Here is a 16,408-nt window from a genome sequence, read left to right as displayed (position 1 = left end):
GGAATGCTGCAGGAATGCGGAAGTGCCCTTTTAAAGCTCTGTTTCAGAGAGAAAAAGCAAACATTTTGCTGTTTGCTTTGAGTGAGTGAGTGAGAAGTAGGGGGGTCTGAACTTACAAGCTAGCATGCTGACACACTCAGCACCCCAAAAACCCACACTCTCTCCCTCCACACTCCCTGTCACACTCCATCCCACCCCACCCTTTTGAAAAGCACGTTGCAACCACTTGAATGCTGGGATAGCTGCCCATAATGCACTGCTCCCAATGCGGCCATGACAGTGCGCTGTCAGCTGTCAGTGTGGACAGACTGCAGCGCTTTCCCTTCTCAGCTGTACGAAGGTGGGTTTAACTCACAGCGCTGTACAGCTGCAAGTGTAGCCATACCCTGAGGCCTTGGCTACACTGGCGCTGTACAGCGCTACAACTTGCTGCGCTCAGGGGTGTGAAAATGCCCCCCCTCCCGAGCGCAGCGAGTGCAGCGCTGTAAAGCGCCTGTGTAATCAGCGCCTGCAGCGCTGCACACTCGCTCGCAGCGCTGCAAGCTACTCCCCTCAGAGAGGTGAAGTACATACAGCGCTGCGAGAGAGCTCTCGCAGCGCTGGCGGCGCAACTACACTCGCACTTCACAGCGCTGTGAATTCCCAAGTGTAGCCAAGGCCTCAGTGTCACAGCTAAATGCATGGTGGAACAGATAAAGAGTTAACACCGTTGCATGAGATCATTCAAGGTCAAGTGGGCAGTTAACACCTCTACATCCATAGGACAAAGGAGGGTTAGTGAGTTACAGATTGTTGTAATCACCCATAAATCCAGTGTCTTTATTAAGTCCATGATTTTTGGTGTCTAACAGAGTTATGAATTTCAGTTTCCAGGCTCTCGGTCAGTTCAAAAGCCTGGAAACTGAAGTTGGTCCAATAAAAAGTATTACCCTCACCCACCTTGTCTCTCTAATATCCTGGGACCAACACAGCTACAACACTGCAAACATAAATAAATTATGTCAGCTGCTTCTCCTTTATCCACAAATCTTGGAATATGGGGAAATCCCAGAGGACTGGGAGACAGCTAATGTGCCAATATTTTTTAAAGGATAAATGGGATGACCTAAGTAATGATAAGCCCGTTAACCGGGCATTGATCCTCCAGGCAAAATAATGAAATAGTTTTTGAGACTTAATAGGGAACTACAGAAGAGTAATAAAATGAATTCCTATTGACATGCTTTTATGGCAAATAGGTCACATCAAAGAAACTTGATACCAGGGGAAGAAAATCTAAAATAATTGCTTGTAAAGTCTTCAGAGATAAAAAAAAACTGGTGGAGTGATAAATGACAGCTTAATTGCACAAAGTGATCTGGATGGCTTGATAAAGTGCATGCAATCAAAACTGTTTTAATAAGTTCACAGGCACGATCATAATCGAAGAACAAAGAATGTAGGTTGTACTTACAGGATGGGTGGCCTGTATTTTGGAAAGTAATGATTCTGAGAAGGAATTCGGGGGTTATGATAGATAACCAACTGAACATGAGCTATCAGTTTATAATCCGGGGAATGTTGAGTAGATGTGAGGAGGTGATATTACCTCTGTATATGACATTAGTGAGACCATTACTGGATCCTGTGTCCAGTTCTGGTATCCACACTTCAAAAAAGATATTTAAAAATTGAAAGAGTTCAGAAGAGCTATAAGAATCATTTGAGGTCTTGAAAACCTTTCTTTATAGTGAGAGACTGAAGAATCTGTCTGTTTATTTTATCTAGGAGAATAGCAAGAGGCGACTTGAACACAATCTATAATAAGTACTCACATGGGGAGATTTCTGATAGCAAGGGGTTCTTTACGAAAAAACGACCAAAGGCATAGGAATGTTTAATAAGGTGTACATTTTTAACAGTTTGGGTTATTAGCCATTGGAACACCTTACCAAAACTTGTGGTGGATTCTCCTTCTTTTGAAATTTTTGAATCTATATTGTGGATAGTATCAGAGGGGTAGCCGTGTTAGTCTGAATCTGTAAAAAGCAACAGAGGGTCCTGTGGCACCTTTAAGACTAACTGTTAGTCTTAAAGGTGCCACAGGACCCTCTGTTGCTATATTGTGGATGTCTTCCGAAAAGATTCTCTAGCCCAACCACAAGTTACTGCAGTCGTCGCCGGAGTTTTTGGGTGACATTCTATGGCCCCTCTTATGCAGGAGGTCATTCTAGATGATCATAATGATTGAATCCATTCTGGAATTAAAATGTATTAATCTAGATTTTTTTTCTTTCCATTTGACCAAGATGACCTTGCACAATATTATTTGGGGATTTACACACACACGTTTACAGTGCATGTTATAACAAAGTGTAAAAGCCACCTCTTTGGTGTTTACAGCTACTTCTGTCTCTAGCCAGACACCCAGCTTTCTTCCGTGTGTTAGAAGGGTTGTGGCAGGTACATTTCAGTGGCACACATGTGGTGACATTGCCTCCTAGTGCAATCACATTGCTCTCCTGTCAAGAGGCGTATAAAAGAGCATGTCCTGAGAAACTATTACCAGAACTTTAAGATCGCAAAGATATGCGCTCAGATGTTAAAAATGCCAGAATAAAGGTTGTCAGTGCAACCTTAATTTGGCCCTCCGTGTATATACATAGTGTGACAAAGTTCCTCCTCTGCCTTGGTGGGTTCTGCACTTTCTGGTGGATTTGCTAGCCTCAGAGGTTTTCGGCAGTCCTCAGTTTGGCTCCTTTTGTTAGTGGCACAAACCTGCTGTTCATTCGTCTAACCACATCACTGGCCAGCATGGGGAAAAGGAGAACAATCCCCCGCAGTCTCTGCTGGCCCACCTAATGGGTCGGGGGACAGGCCAGAGACCTTCCCCTCTGGTGGGACCCACAGTCCAGATGAACTCCTCTTATATCAAATAGGGAGTTGGGGGGATGGGGGGAACCCGGACCCGCCCTCTACTCCGGGTTCCAGCCCAGGGCCCTGTGGATTGCAGCTGTCTTTAGTGTCTCCTGTAACAGCTGCGTGACAGCTACAACTTCCTGGGCTACTTACCCATGGCCTCCTCCCAACACCTTCTTTGTCCTCACCACCGGACCTTCCTCCTGATGTCTGATAATGCTTGTACTTCTCAGTCCTCCAGCAGTACGCCTACTCACTCTCAGCTTTTTGCGTACCTCTTGCTCCCAGCTCCTCGCACACCCCTCACTGACTGCAGTGAGGTCCTTTTTAAACCAGGTGCCGTGATTAGCCTGCCTGTCTTAATGGATTCTAGCAGCTTCTTAATTGGCTCCAGATGTCCTAATTAGCCTGCCTGCCTTAATTGGTTCCAGCAAGTTCCTGATTGTTCTGGAACCACCCCTGTTACCTTACCCAGGGAAAAGGGACCTGCTTAATCTGAGGCTTATATATCTGCCTTCCATCACTCTCCTGTAGCCATCTGGCCTGACCCTGTCACAATAGATAATCTTATCCAACATCATGCACAAAACCTGTAGTAGAGCCAGGAATAAACCAGCTCTCCTGGATCTCAGTTCAGTACCTTAAATATAAGAGAATATCCTATTTCTTCTTGCCACTTTGTGCCTCATTCAGTGTCCATCCTGTGTCCTTAATGGAGGGGGTCTGTAGAACAAATAGTATGTAAAATGTAATTAGAACTGTATCCTAAATTGCTTTATGGTATTGTACCCAAACATTGCTTTTCAATGGGGGATTCAACTTCCTTTATAGGAACAGACTCCTGAAACTCTTACCAGTCCACAAAAGGGGTCCATAGTCGTGCAAATAGTCCCATTATCTTCAATGGGATTGATCAAATGATTAAGGATTTACAGGATTAGGTTCCAAGTTCGTAAATTATTCTGGATGAAACTGACAATGCCTGAGCTGTCAGATCAGAAGGAGCTTCATTCGAATAAAGGTGGGCAGATGTGTGATAAGTCTTAGCTCCATTGCTAAGATGAGGAACATATTTTCAGCGAAGTTCTTGGCAGATTCCTGAGGCAGCTGGTTTAAGGCCATCAGTGTCCGGCATTATAATCTTCACTTATAGTTCTCTCTCACCCACAAAGCTGGAAAATGAGGCATTTGTTTTCTTTGTTTTGCTGCTCCAGTTCCAGTTAACAAAATGCATGTTAGACTTTGTTTAAGTTTGTTAGCATATGTATTGTGCTGTTAAAGCCATTTAAAGAATGAATGCCTCCCTAGCCGTGTTCTGCTCCTTTAAGGAGCAGAGCGCAGCCCCTCCCCCTCTGGGGGGGGGCTAGCCCCAAGTCTTTCCAGTACCCCGTACCTGCTAAAAAGCTCTTGCCGGTACTGTGAACTGGCAGGTACCACCCTACTTGCACTCCTGCTTGCCACAGAATTGTGCTCCAGAATCTGACCTTCCATTAAAAAAAAATCATGCTTGGCTGTGTAAATGTCCTCTGTTCATGTTTTCAAGGATAACAGATGCAGTGAGTCTGCTGGAAACAATAGCTCTGAAAGGTGTGAGCTGCCCCATTCATCTCATTCAGGACCCTGTGGATTCCAATTCCATAGTTGTAGAATTCGGCATTTTCCCAAGATGCTATAGTATTTTGCCATGGACTTCACTAACCTTTCATTTTCTCTGTGCCCTGCTGCCCTGCAGCTACTCATTGCTGTCCAGCTTTCCCCAAAGGGGGAGCTAGTTGTATTCCAGTGCCTGCTTCTTGCACTGTTCCATGGACCCAGACAGCAGGGGGTCAAGAACATAGAGCTGAAAATCTGGCCTGCAGCCAGGAAGCAGAGGGAACTAGAAGTCCAGGACAGCGAGCTAGCAGCCTGGAAAGTAGTATAGTGGCAAAGCCTGAGAGAAGTGGGGCAGGAAATGAGCCACTGAAACCAGCCGAATGCAACTTTCATTGACTCCCAAGGGAGGAGGAAGTTTCTGAGCTGAGTCACCTAGACAGTGGAAGTGGCTTAATTGTTTTCACTGAAGCTTTGAAAAAAATATGTCCAGGGCAGAGAGTAGACATGGAAAATGTCAGCCTGATGGCTTAAAGTTTGATAACAGGCATCATAATTCCCCCACCCCCTGTCCCCTATGTTTTTGGCCACTAAATGGCATCTAAAGGGAAAAAAACAGCCTGCAAGTAAGTGGAACCTTGCAATTATTCTCTTTAGAAATGATCTTTGTGAATGTATTTGAAACATTGCAGTTATAAAGAAACTGTAATGCATATAGGTCTAATAGGTGTCTCCATTCTGTGAAGTATTTCCTCTTCAACCCTTACGTTATCAGTGGTTCTCTAGATGAACTATTTTATCTGGTCCAGTCAATATTTGTATTGGGGTCCCATTGTTCATGGAGGATAGATCCATCAGTGGCTATTAGCCCCATGCTCTAGGTGTCCCTAAACATCTGACTGCCAGAAGCTGGGACTGGATGACAGGATGGATCATTTGATATACTGCCCTGTTTTGTCCCTCTGAAGCATCTGGAACCAGCCTCTGATGGAAGACAGGATACTGGATTTAGATGGACCTTTGGTCTGACCCAGTATGGCTGTTCTAATGTTCTTACATTAATTGCTGATTTATTGTGGGTTTTTTCCTATCACTATCACTGTAATATGTATATTTATCCATAGACAAATTTTATAGTAACATTGACGTGTTTGTAGAATCATAGGAGATTAGGGTTTGAAGAGACCTCAGGAGGTCATCTAGTCCAACCCCCTGTTCAAAGCAGGACCAACCTCAACTAAACCATCCCAGCCAGGGCTTTGTGAAGCCGGGCCTTAAAAACCTTGAAGGATGGAGATTCCACCACCTCCCTAAGTAACCTATTCCAGTGCTTCCCTACCCTCCTAGTGAAACAGTTTTTCCTAATATCCAACCTAGACCTCCCCCACTGCAACTTGAGACCATTGCTCCTTGTTCTGTCATCTGCCACCACTGAGAACAGCCGAGCTCCATCCTCTTTGGAGCCCCCCCTTGTTCCTAGTGCATAGCATTAATGAAAATTATTGGAAAGGAAAAAGTATAGTTTTTAACAAAAATGTTATTCAACAAACTGATCTAATTTCTCTAGGCTTAATTTTTCTCCGTTTTTTTTCCTTTAGGTGAGAGAATGTCAGAAAAATGAGTCTAACAATACTTCAGAGGATGAAAACGGCGAGAAGTCAGAGCACAATGCACAGCAAGCATTTGTATTTGGGCAAAACTTAAGAGACAGAGTTAAGGTATATATTTAATCAGAAAAACAAAGATTATGTGATTGAACTTAAATGAAAGTTGCTACTCCAGGTGAAAACTTTAAAGTGAAAACATCCAGTATAAAAAGCTGGTTTCTGAGTCCTGGGAACAAAGCGATGGCTTGGGCTTAAAATGCCCAAAGTTCGTTCTCTTTTTGTGTGTGTGATGGAGTTTGTTTTTGAAAACTCCTGTAATTCTGGTTTGTTGTTCTTCGAGTGCTAGCTCACGTTGATTCCAAGTAGGTGTGTGCGCACCGCATGCACAGTCGCCAGAAGATTTTCCCCTAGCGCTATATATCGGTCGGCTCTAGAGCCCCCTGGAGTCGCACCTTTCTGGCGCCGTATATAGAGTCCTGCCGGCCCCCGGCCTCTTCAGTTCCTTCTTACCACCTGTGACGGTTGGCTGGAATGTTGTTTCTCTCTTGCATCTGCAAGTGCTACCGTAGTGGTCTTACCGTTTTCTCCCTGTATATAGTTATACTAGTTTGTTAGTCAACCTGGGCATATATATTGTATATTTAGTTTAATGTAGTACTTTAGTGTAGTTAGGACCCGCTTATCGGGGTCACCCCCTTCTTTCCTGTCCTGGGACTGGGGCATGCCTCAGTATCCATGGTTTAAACCGTGCACGTCTTGCAATAAGCCTGTGCCCAACAGCAACCCTCACACTTCTTGCTTGAAGTGTCTGGGAGGATCCTATCAAAAGGAGCACTGCAAGATCTGCAGGGGATTTCGTCCTAGAGCTCAAAAGGAGAGGGATCAGAGGCTGAAGTTCCCCCTGATGGAGACAGCCCTTCGCCCCCACTTGGAGCCAAGTTCAGCTGAACTGGCACCAAGCACGTCTGCAGCGGTGCGAAGTTGCACTGGCATTGACGAGGGAGACCTCTACACCGAAAAAGGACTATGTCTATAGACTCTCAGCACCGGCAGGACTTTCTGGCACATAGAGGCTCTGCTCACGGCAGTGCACGGCACTGCCGCCAGTCGCCGGTGCCGCTCAAGAAGCAGAAGAAATCTGATGGGGGGCACTCATCCACGCCGAGGCCAGCACTGCAAAAGGACTTGAGCGGAGTGTGACCCGCACCAGGCCACTTACTCTACCCAGCACAGCACCAATGACTCCGGCCCCAGTGAGAGATCAGTCAAGGGCTAGGGAGGGATAGCTCAGTGGTTTGAGCATTGGCCTGCTAAACCCAGGGTTGTGAGCTCAATCCTTGAGGGGGCTGCTTAGGGATCTGGGGCAAAATCAGTACTTGGTCCTGCTAGTGAAGGCAGGGGGCTGGACTCTATGACCTTTCAGGGTCCCTTCCAGTTCTAGGAGATAGGTATATCTCCATATATTATATTATATTAAGTCCAGTGCCGATGGACTCCCGTCCTCGGGAGAGCTGCGGAGAGACACGCTGGAGCTGCTCTCCATGCCTGAAACTTTTGAGGCAGCTAGGGAACTAATAGCCTTCACAGTATCACCGTCTCCCACCAGGTGAGAGTGTGCACTGGGCCCGAAAGCACCGGCACTGCAAAGACTCCTGGAACTATCCTGAGGGAAGCTGGCTATGGTGCCACACTGGTCTTCTTTGCCCCCGGTACCATCCGGGAGCAAGCCAGCTATGATGCCGCACTAGTCTTTACCCCGGCACTGTCAGGCACGAAAAGAGTCTTCCGCATCGGACTCTGAGCCGGAATCCTATATTTCTAGGAGGAGCTGGCACAGGTCGGAGCATAGACATTCAAGGACTGACATGGGTCAGTCTTTCCCTCTTGTGCCCTGGCCCAAGCAGTGGCCGGTACCAGCGCAATGGCCCTTTTGGAAACCATGGCGTTCCACCAAGCCCAGTGGTCGCATTCGAGGCGGTCTTTGTCCGTTGCCTCAGAGAGCAGAGCCCTCTTTTGCTCCCTTTGGTGCAGGACCAACCTCATGGCACCAAACTGGATGCCATACTGGAGGAACCAGTACCACGTGACCCCCTTGGAACGGAAGGACAGGAGCAAGAGCCTGTTCCTTTCACCAGACGAAGCTGTGACAGGGACCTCCTCTACAACCATCCTTGATGACAGCAAGGTCCACTGACAACTTTTGAAGAGAATGGCCCAGAACCTGGGGCTCCAAGTTGAAGACATTTCCGAGGCCTCAGAACCTATGGTGGACATCCTGGCCCCCTCAAGCCGATCCCGGGTCGACCTACCACTTATTAAGACCGTCCAAGACACAGCTAAAAATTGCAGACCCCAGCCTCTTTGGTCCCTACTGCAAAGAGGATGGAGCGAAAGTATTTCATCCTGTCTAAGGGGTTTGAATACCTATATTCCCACCCACCACCAGGCTTCCTCCTGGTGGTAGCAGCAAATGAATGCAAGTGTCAAGGCCCACAAGGGCCTTTACCGAAGGCCAAGGATGCTAAGAAGTTGGACCTCTTCCGTAGAAAAGTATATTCTACTGGGGGCTTCAGATTTCCAACCATCAAGTGATCCTCGGCAGATATAGCCCCAACTCTTGGGGAGCGATGTCAAAGTTTATGGAGCTGCTGCCAACGGAGTGCAGGGCAGGTTTCTTGGCCTTGTGGAAGAGGGAAAATTGGTGGCCAAGGCCTCGTTACAGCAGCCCTGGATGTGGCTGATTCGGCGACTCATACCATGTCTTCGGCTGTAGCCATGAGGCAGAGCTCTTGACTCCAGGCCTCGGGACTCCCCGTATGAGGTCCAGCAGACCATATAGGACATCCCTTTCGGGGGATTATCCCCCTTTTCCAAGAAGACAGACTCGAGGATCCACAGCCTAAAAGACTCCAGGGCCACCCTCAAGTCACTGGGGCTTCATACTCTGGCTCCACAAAGGAAACACTTTAGACCTTAACCCCTTCCTCACTTCTATCAATCTCAGCATAGGCAGGATTACATCAGAAAGAGGGGCAGAAACCATACTAGGAGGCCTTCATTTACTCAGGGTCCCAGACCTGCAAAACATCCAGAACTTTTGAGGGTGTGCCTGAGGGCGATGCACCAGTTCATCTCCCTGTGTTTCTCCCCTGTGTTTCTTGGACCATTTATCCCACTTCTATCCTGCATGGGCCCAGATTATGTCAGACTTCTGGGTGCTACACACGATAGGACTGGGATATTCACTTCAGTTCTCCACCTCCATCCCATTCTCCCTCCCTGTCCCTCTTCAGGGACCCTTCTCAAGACCAGCTTCTACCGCAAGAGGTGCAAATGCTCCTAAGAGTGGGAGCAGTAGAGAAGGTCCCTCAGGAGCTAAGGGGCAGAGGTTTCTACTCCAGCTATTTCCTAATCCTGAAAGCCAGCGGTGGTCTCAGACCTATCCTGGACCTGTGAAATCTTAACAGATTCATGAAGAAGTTGAGGATCTGCATGAACTCCTTGGGATCCATTATCCCTTCCCTGGATCCGGGGGACTGGTATGCCGCCCTCGATTTGAAGGACGCATACTTCCATGTATCAGTCATCTCCAATCACAGAAGATTCCTCCGGGTTGTAGTGAACCATACCCACTACCAGTTCACAGTTCTCCCCTTTGGCTTGTTAATGGCCCCTCGCATGTTCACCAAGTGCATGGCAGTCGTCGCAGCCTTCCTGGGGAAGCGAGGGGTGCAGGAGTTTCCATACCTCGACAACTGGCTGATCAAGAGCTGCACCAGGGCTCAGGTAGAGGCACACACAAACCTAATAAAGTAAATTTTTGACAGGTTAGGCTTGCTGGTAAATGCATAAAAGTCAGCCCTCACTCCCACTCAGAGTTCATAGGGGCAGTTCTAGATTCAAGACAAGCCAGAGCATTCCTACCAGAGTCTTGTTTACAGGCTTTATGCTCCATCATAGAGGACCCCGGACGATACCCCATCACCAGGGCACAGAACTGCCTGAAGCTTCTGGGGCACGTGGCCGCATGTACATATGTAGTACAGCATGCAAGGCTGCGGCTCAGGCCTCTCTGGTCCTGGCTGGTATCAGTGTATCACCCAAGCCAAAACTGCTTGGACAAGGTAGTCGCACTTCCCCCACTGGCCATCAAGACTCTCCTGTGGTTGGTCAATCCTCAAACGGTCTGGACAGAAGTGCCCTTCTCCAGACCTCAACACTTGCTGACTCTATTTACAGATGCTTCAGTGATGGGGTGGGGAGCGCATCTAGGGAGGCTCTGGACTCAAGGCCTCTGGTCCCAAGCAGAGCTTTCGCTTCACATCAGTGGCAAAGAGCTAAGAGCAGTACACCTGGCCTCCCAGACCTTCCAAGCCCATCTGGAAGGAAAATGTGTATCGGTCATGACGGACAATACAACAATGATATTTTATATAAACAGACAGGGTAGAGCACGCTCCTCTCTCCTATGCCAGGAAGCCCTCAAGCTGTGTGACTTCTGCATAACACACTCGATACACCTAGAGGCATCTTACCTTCTGGGATCCCTTCTGGTTAGATACGCCGGAGGGTAGGGATCAGATACAGAGGGACCTAGACAAATTAGAGGATTGGGCCAAAAGAAACCTGATGAGGTTCAACAAGGACAAGTGCAGAGTCCTGCACTTAGGACGGAAGAATCCCATGCACTGCTACAGACTAGGGACCGAAGGCTAGGCAGCAGTTCTGCAGAAAAGGACCTAGGGGTTACAGTGGACGAGAAGCTGGATATGAGTCGACAGTGTGCCCTTGTTGCCAAGAAGGCTAACGGCATTTTGGGCTGTATAAGTAGGGGCATTGCCAGCAGATCGAGGGACGTGATCATTCCCCTCTATTCGACATTGGTGAGGCCTCATCTGGAGTACTGTGTCCAGTTTTGGGCCCCACACTACACGAAGGATGTGGAAAAATTGGAAAGAGTCCAGCAGAGGGCAACAAAAATGATTAGGGGGCTGGAGCACATGACTTACGAGGAGAGGCTGAGGGAACTGGGATTGTTTAGTCTGCAGAAGAGAAGAATGAGGGGGGATTTGATAGCTGCTTTCAACTACCTGAAAGGGAGTTCCAAAGAGGATGGATCTAGACTGTTCTCAGTGGTACCCGATGACAGAACAAGGAGTAATGGTCTCAAGTTGCAGTGGGGGAGTTTTAGGTTGGATATTAGGAAAAACTATTTCACTAGGAGGGTGGTGAAGCACTGGAATGGGTTACCTAGGAAGGTGGTGGAATCTCCTTCCTTAGAGGTTTTTAAGGTCAGGCTTGACAAAACCCTGGCTGGGATGATTTAGTTGGGAATTGGTCCTGCTTTGAGCAGGGGGTTGGACTAGATGACCTCCTGAGGTCCCTTCCAACCCAGATATTCTATGATTCTATTCTATGATCCCAGAAAAAGTTGGCAGACCATCTCAGGAGGTCTTTCTACAACCACAAGTAGTCCATTCGCCCAGACATCCTGAACAGCACCTTCCAATGATGGGGATTCCCCATATAGACTTGTTCGCAACAAGACAAAACAGGGAGTGTCTGCAGTTCTACTCCTTCCTGAATCACAGCTCAGGCTCGATTGCAGACGCATTCCTCCTTCCCTGGAAGGACCATCTGTTCTATGCATTTCCACCCATCCCACTCATTCACAAAGTTGTCCTGAAGGTCAGATGGGAAGGGTTGTCTTTGATATTGATAGTGCCAGCCTGACCCCATCAGCACTGATGTACCACACTCCTAGACCTGTCGGTGGAGACCCCAGTCAGTCTGCCCCTAGTCCCAGACTTGATCATGCAGGACCATGGCCACCTTCAGCATCCTAATCTCAAGTGCCTCCATCTCATGGCATGGAAGCTCCATGGCTAAACCCTTTGGAGTTGGCTTGCTCAGGCCTGGAAACCATCCACTAGGGCCACGTACATAGCTAAGTGGAAAAGCTTCTCAGTTTGGTCAATGCAAAGGGGCACTCCACCTATGCAGTCATCAGTACCCGTCATCTTAGACTATCTGTTACACCTCAAGCAGCAAGGTCTGTCATAGAATCCTAGGGTTGGAAGGGACCTCAGGAGGTCATCTAGTCCAACCCCCTGCTCAAAGCAGGACCTAATCCCCAACTAAATCATCCCAGCCAGGGCTTTGTCAAGCCTGACCTTAAAAACCTCTAAGGAAGGAGATTCCACCACCTCCCTAGAGAACCCATTTCAGTGCTTCACCACCCCCCTGTCAGTGTCCTCAATAAAAGTTCACCTGGCTGCTATTTCAGCGTTCCATCCAGGGGTTGCTGGCCAATCAGTCTTTGCTAACCCAATTGTCAGCCATTTTCTTAAAGGACTACATAGGTTACACCCTCAAGTGCAACAACCGATCCCTGCATGGGATCTGAACCTGGTGCTGTCTAAACTAATGGGGCCCCCATTTGAGCCCTTACCAACGTGTTCACTACTTTACCTTTCCTGGAAAGTAGCGTTCCTGGTGGCTCTAGCCAGCCAGGAGGATATCTGAACTTAAGGCCCTGACATCTGAGCCTCCATACATGATCTTCTGTAAGGACAAGGTCCAACTGCGACCTCACCCAGCCTTCCTTCCGAAGGTAGTCTCTTAATTCCACTCAAACCAGGACATTTTTGTTCCAGTCTTCTACCCAAACTCCAGCAGCCGAGAGCAAAAGCTCCATTCCCTCGATGTTAGATGGGCATTGGCTTTTTATTTGAAAAGACAAAACCATTTTGAAAGACAACTCAGCTTTTCTTGGCAATAGCAGACAGAATGAAGGGAATGTCATCGTGGATCATGTCCTGTATCCGAGTGTGCTACAAATTGGCAAAGATACCTGCCCCCACACTGACAGCACACTCCACAAGGGTGCAGGCATCCTTGGTAGCTTTCTGGCGCAGATCCCGATCCAGGACATCTGTAGAGCTGCAACATGTTCTTCAATCCACACCTTTGCAGCACACTATTCGATTACACAACAAGCCAGGGACGATGCCGCATTTGGTAAAGTGGTGCTACAATCCGCGACGCAATGAACTCTGACCCCTCCTCCTAGGAACTGCTTGGGAGTCACCTACTTGGAATCGACACGAGCAAGCACTCAAAGAAGAAAAAACGGTTACCTACCTTTTCGTAACTGTTCTTCGAGATGTGTTGTTCATGTCCATTCCAAGACCCACCCACCTACCCCTCTGTTGGAGTCAGCTGGCAAGAAGGCGCTGAAGTGGCGGGGGGTCGGCAGGGCCCTATATATGGTGCCACTCCAGGGGGCTCCAGAGCCAACTGATGGATACCACTAGGGGAAAACCTTCTGGCCACTGTGCACGTGGCGCGCGCACGCCTACTTGGAATCTACATGAGCAACATATCTCGAAGAAGAACAGTTACAAAAAGATTCCTAGGTAGGTAACCATTTATTCTATCTCCTGGATAAGCGGAACAGTATTAAGCATATATATACATAGGTATATCTCTATATATATATCTATCTATCTCATAGAACTGGAAGGGACCTTAAAAGGTCATTGAGTCCATTCCCCTGCCTTTACTAACAGGACCAAGTACTGTCCCTGACAGTTTTTTGTTTTGTTTTTTTGTTTGTTTGTTTTTTGCCCCAGATCCCTAAATAGCCCCCTCAAGGATTGAACTCACAACCCTGGGTTTAGCAGGCCAATGCTCAAACCACTGAGCTACCCCTCCCCCCCTTTTCATGAATTTGCGTGTCATCCTTGCGCAGGGGCCATGCCAATCTTCTCTGTATTGTTCCCATTTTAGTATATGTGCTGCCAAAACAAGTATTAATTTCATTTCATATTAGCTTCCTATTTCAATTTTCAAACTATCATGTAAAAACTTTATTTTCTAAAGCAGCCACATGAAGTGTATTTGCAAATCCTACATTTGTGCATAAATCATAGAATCATAGAATATCAGGGTTGGAACGGACCTCAGGAGGTCATCTAGTCCAACCCCCTGCTCAAAGCAGGACCAATTCCCAACTAAATCATCCCAGCCAGGGCTTTGTCAAGCCGGGCCTTAAAAACCTCCAAGGAAGGAGACTCCACCACCTCCCTAGGTAACGCATTCCAGTGCTTCACCACCCTCCTAGTGAAATAGTGTTTCCTAATATCCTAAAATGTGGACACTAGGGCAACAAAATGGTAACCGAGTGCTTAGGCTTTGATTTATATGTGCAAATGCAGGATTTGTACACAGAGTATAGTTAGTTGGCCACTTTGCAAAAGTTATTTTTCATGATACTACTTTTTGAAGTCCTTTCTTGTAAAAACTAAAAACACCCACTACTGTTATACAAATAAACTCTGGGGTATTCAATGTTGTTTGGTGTTTCTTCTGAACTGCTGGGTTGGGAATGATCTGGTCCCCCTTCCCACTGAGCCTCCAGAAGTCCCTCCATGCCAAATCCATGCAGCACAGGTTCCAAGAGTGTTGCAGGGGCAAGATGAGAGGACCTGGGGCAAAGCAGGCTCATACCTAAACATAGGCTAATTGAATTAGACTAACAAGAGGTATTGACACCCTAAAGGGAGGGGTTTTATGCAAGCATATGGGGTGGGTGAGGCCAGTGGGAGTATGTGGCTCCTACACGACCTGACAGGAGGGAGATTGGCCAGAACTACAGTGGGAGCAACACAGTCCAAAAAGTAAATAGCTGTGATAAACTTAATAATGAAGGAGGAAAGGTTTTTGAATATAGACCAATACAGTTTTAAAAGCAATTGCAATGCTGTTTGAAGGTGTCCCTGGTTCTTAATTTAGGTATATATGAATGCAGTACACTGGCATTCCTATAGGGATGCAGCTTGCAACAAGGAGAAATTTGTTGTAATGGGAAATACACTTTGGTCTTATTGTTAAGAGTGTATATGAGACAATAAGGTCTGATTATCTTGGTTTTGGTATTAATTGTGTATAAATGTCTATCTCTTTTGTAGTTGGGAGATGAAAGTGATGAAACAGCAGATGTACAGAATGCTGGGCTTCCAAGCTTGGAAACACCATCGGCAACAAACTACTTTTTGCAATACATCAGTTCCAAGTAAGACTGCAAATAAATTCAGAGCAACTTACTTTACTGTAGTATATGTAGAGCATTAATATTAGTGTTGCTGTCTACCAGAGGCAGGGTTCCATTTGAACTGGGTTGGTACCCAACACTTTTTTGAGGCTGCTACCTTGTTCTTCAGATTCCTAGCTTTTTGTTTTCTAAAAAATACAGTATATTATTAGTTCTTATGGTTGCAAAGCTTCAGGAGGTGAGGAGTGTGACAAATACAGCCTGCCTGAATTTGCGGAGAGCTTGAAATGAACCTGGCACCAGGTATTGCCAAGATCCTCTTCCACTGAAGGGATCACATGTACTCAGAAAGCTGTTCAGGCTTCATGAATCTGATTACCCTATGACAACTAACAACCAGATCACTTTCATCCCTTGAGTTTAACCATTAACTCCAAAAGAATGCGTTACCCAAGACCTATGAAGCTGGTTGATAAGAAACTGGTAGTTTTTCTAAATGAAGAAGGAATTAGAAGAAAGGAATTAGACAAATTCAGGTTAGAAATAAGGTGCAAATTTTTCTCAGTAACTAACCATTGGAACAACTTACCTAGGGATGTTGTGGATTCTCCATCACTTGAAGTCTTCAGTATTGGATGTCTTTCTGAAAGAGCTGCTCTAGCTCAACTAGAAGTTACGGGTTTGATGCGGGAACCACTGGGTGAAATAATATAATTATAATATAATAACACTGCTCTACAGCCAAAATGCTTCTGAAATAAATGTAGTCAAACTTTACTAATTCTGGGTCACTGAGAACGAAAATGATGCTTAAAATTGTTGATTGGCTCTAGTTTTCAAGATATGCTATTGGGTCAGTATATACGACCCTTGACTTGGGAATGGCGGAGGATAAGTGAGTTATAAAGGGAAGGGATCTCAGTTTAAACCAGAAATGACTAAAATACATCTTTGACTGGATCTATGAATAAATCTATGACTGGGTTTGGACAGTACTTGCTTTTTAGGCAAAACAATGAATGATGCAATCTGAAGCTGGTATTGTGTCATACGTGATATGAATTGCATCATGTTATTCCTAGAAGTCATGGATGATGCAATCATAACGAAGCTTACATCACTCTGCTGAACAAATTGCCCTATATCAGCTCTAGAAATCATACAGTGTTGTGCTCTCTTATTTGTCAGTGTTTGATTTTTGCAAAGGGACACATTTCTGTTTAGCCAAAGTGAGCAGAGATGCCTCGTACTTGTGTGA

General features: G+C 46.5%; 1 protein-coding gene and 1 non-coding gene across 2 annotated transcripts in view; one reads left to right on the top strand and one right to left on the bottom strand.

Moving 5' to 3' along the window:
• RANBP3 (RAN binding protein 3) overlaps window positions 1-16,408 on the top strand; it is a 184,507-nt gene that overhangs the window by 123,373 nt on the left and 44,726 nt on the right. Inside the window, exons 9-10 of the mRNA XM_065422006.1 lie at window positions 6,087-6,206; window positions 15,068-15,171. Coding sequence (XP_065278078.1) covers window positions 6,087-6,206; window positions 15,068-15,171 — 224 coding nt within the window. The remainder of the gene's footprint in view (window positions 1-6,086; window positions 6,207-15,067; window positions 15,172-16,408) is intronic.
• LOC135894360 (U6 spliceosomal RNA) lies at window positions 13,804-13,906 on the bottom strand. The gene has a single exon (XR_010562369.1). It is a non-coding gene; the product is annotated as a U6 spliceosomal RNA (small nuclear RNA).

Source organism: Emys orbicularis, chromosome 24 (genome assembly GCF_028017835.1).
Source record: "Emys orbicularis isolate rEmyOrb1 chromosome 24, rEmyOrb1.hap1, whole genome shotgun sequence".
Classification (NCBI taxonomy): domain Eukaryota; kingdom Metazoa; phylum Chordata; order Testudines; family Emydidae; genus Emys; species Emys orbicularis.
Note: the sequence above shows the minus strand (reverse complement) of the source record. Positions and strands in the feature narration are given on the sequence as shown.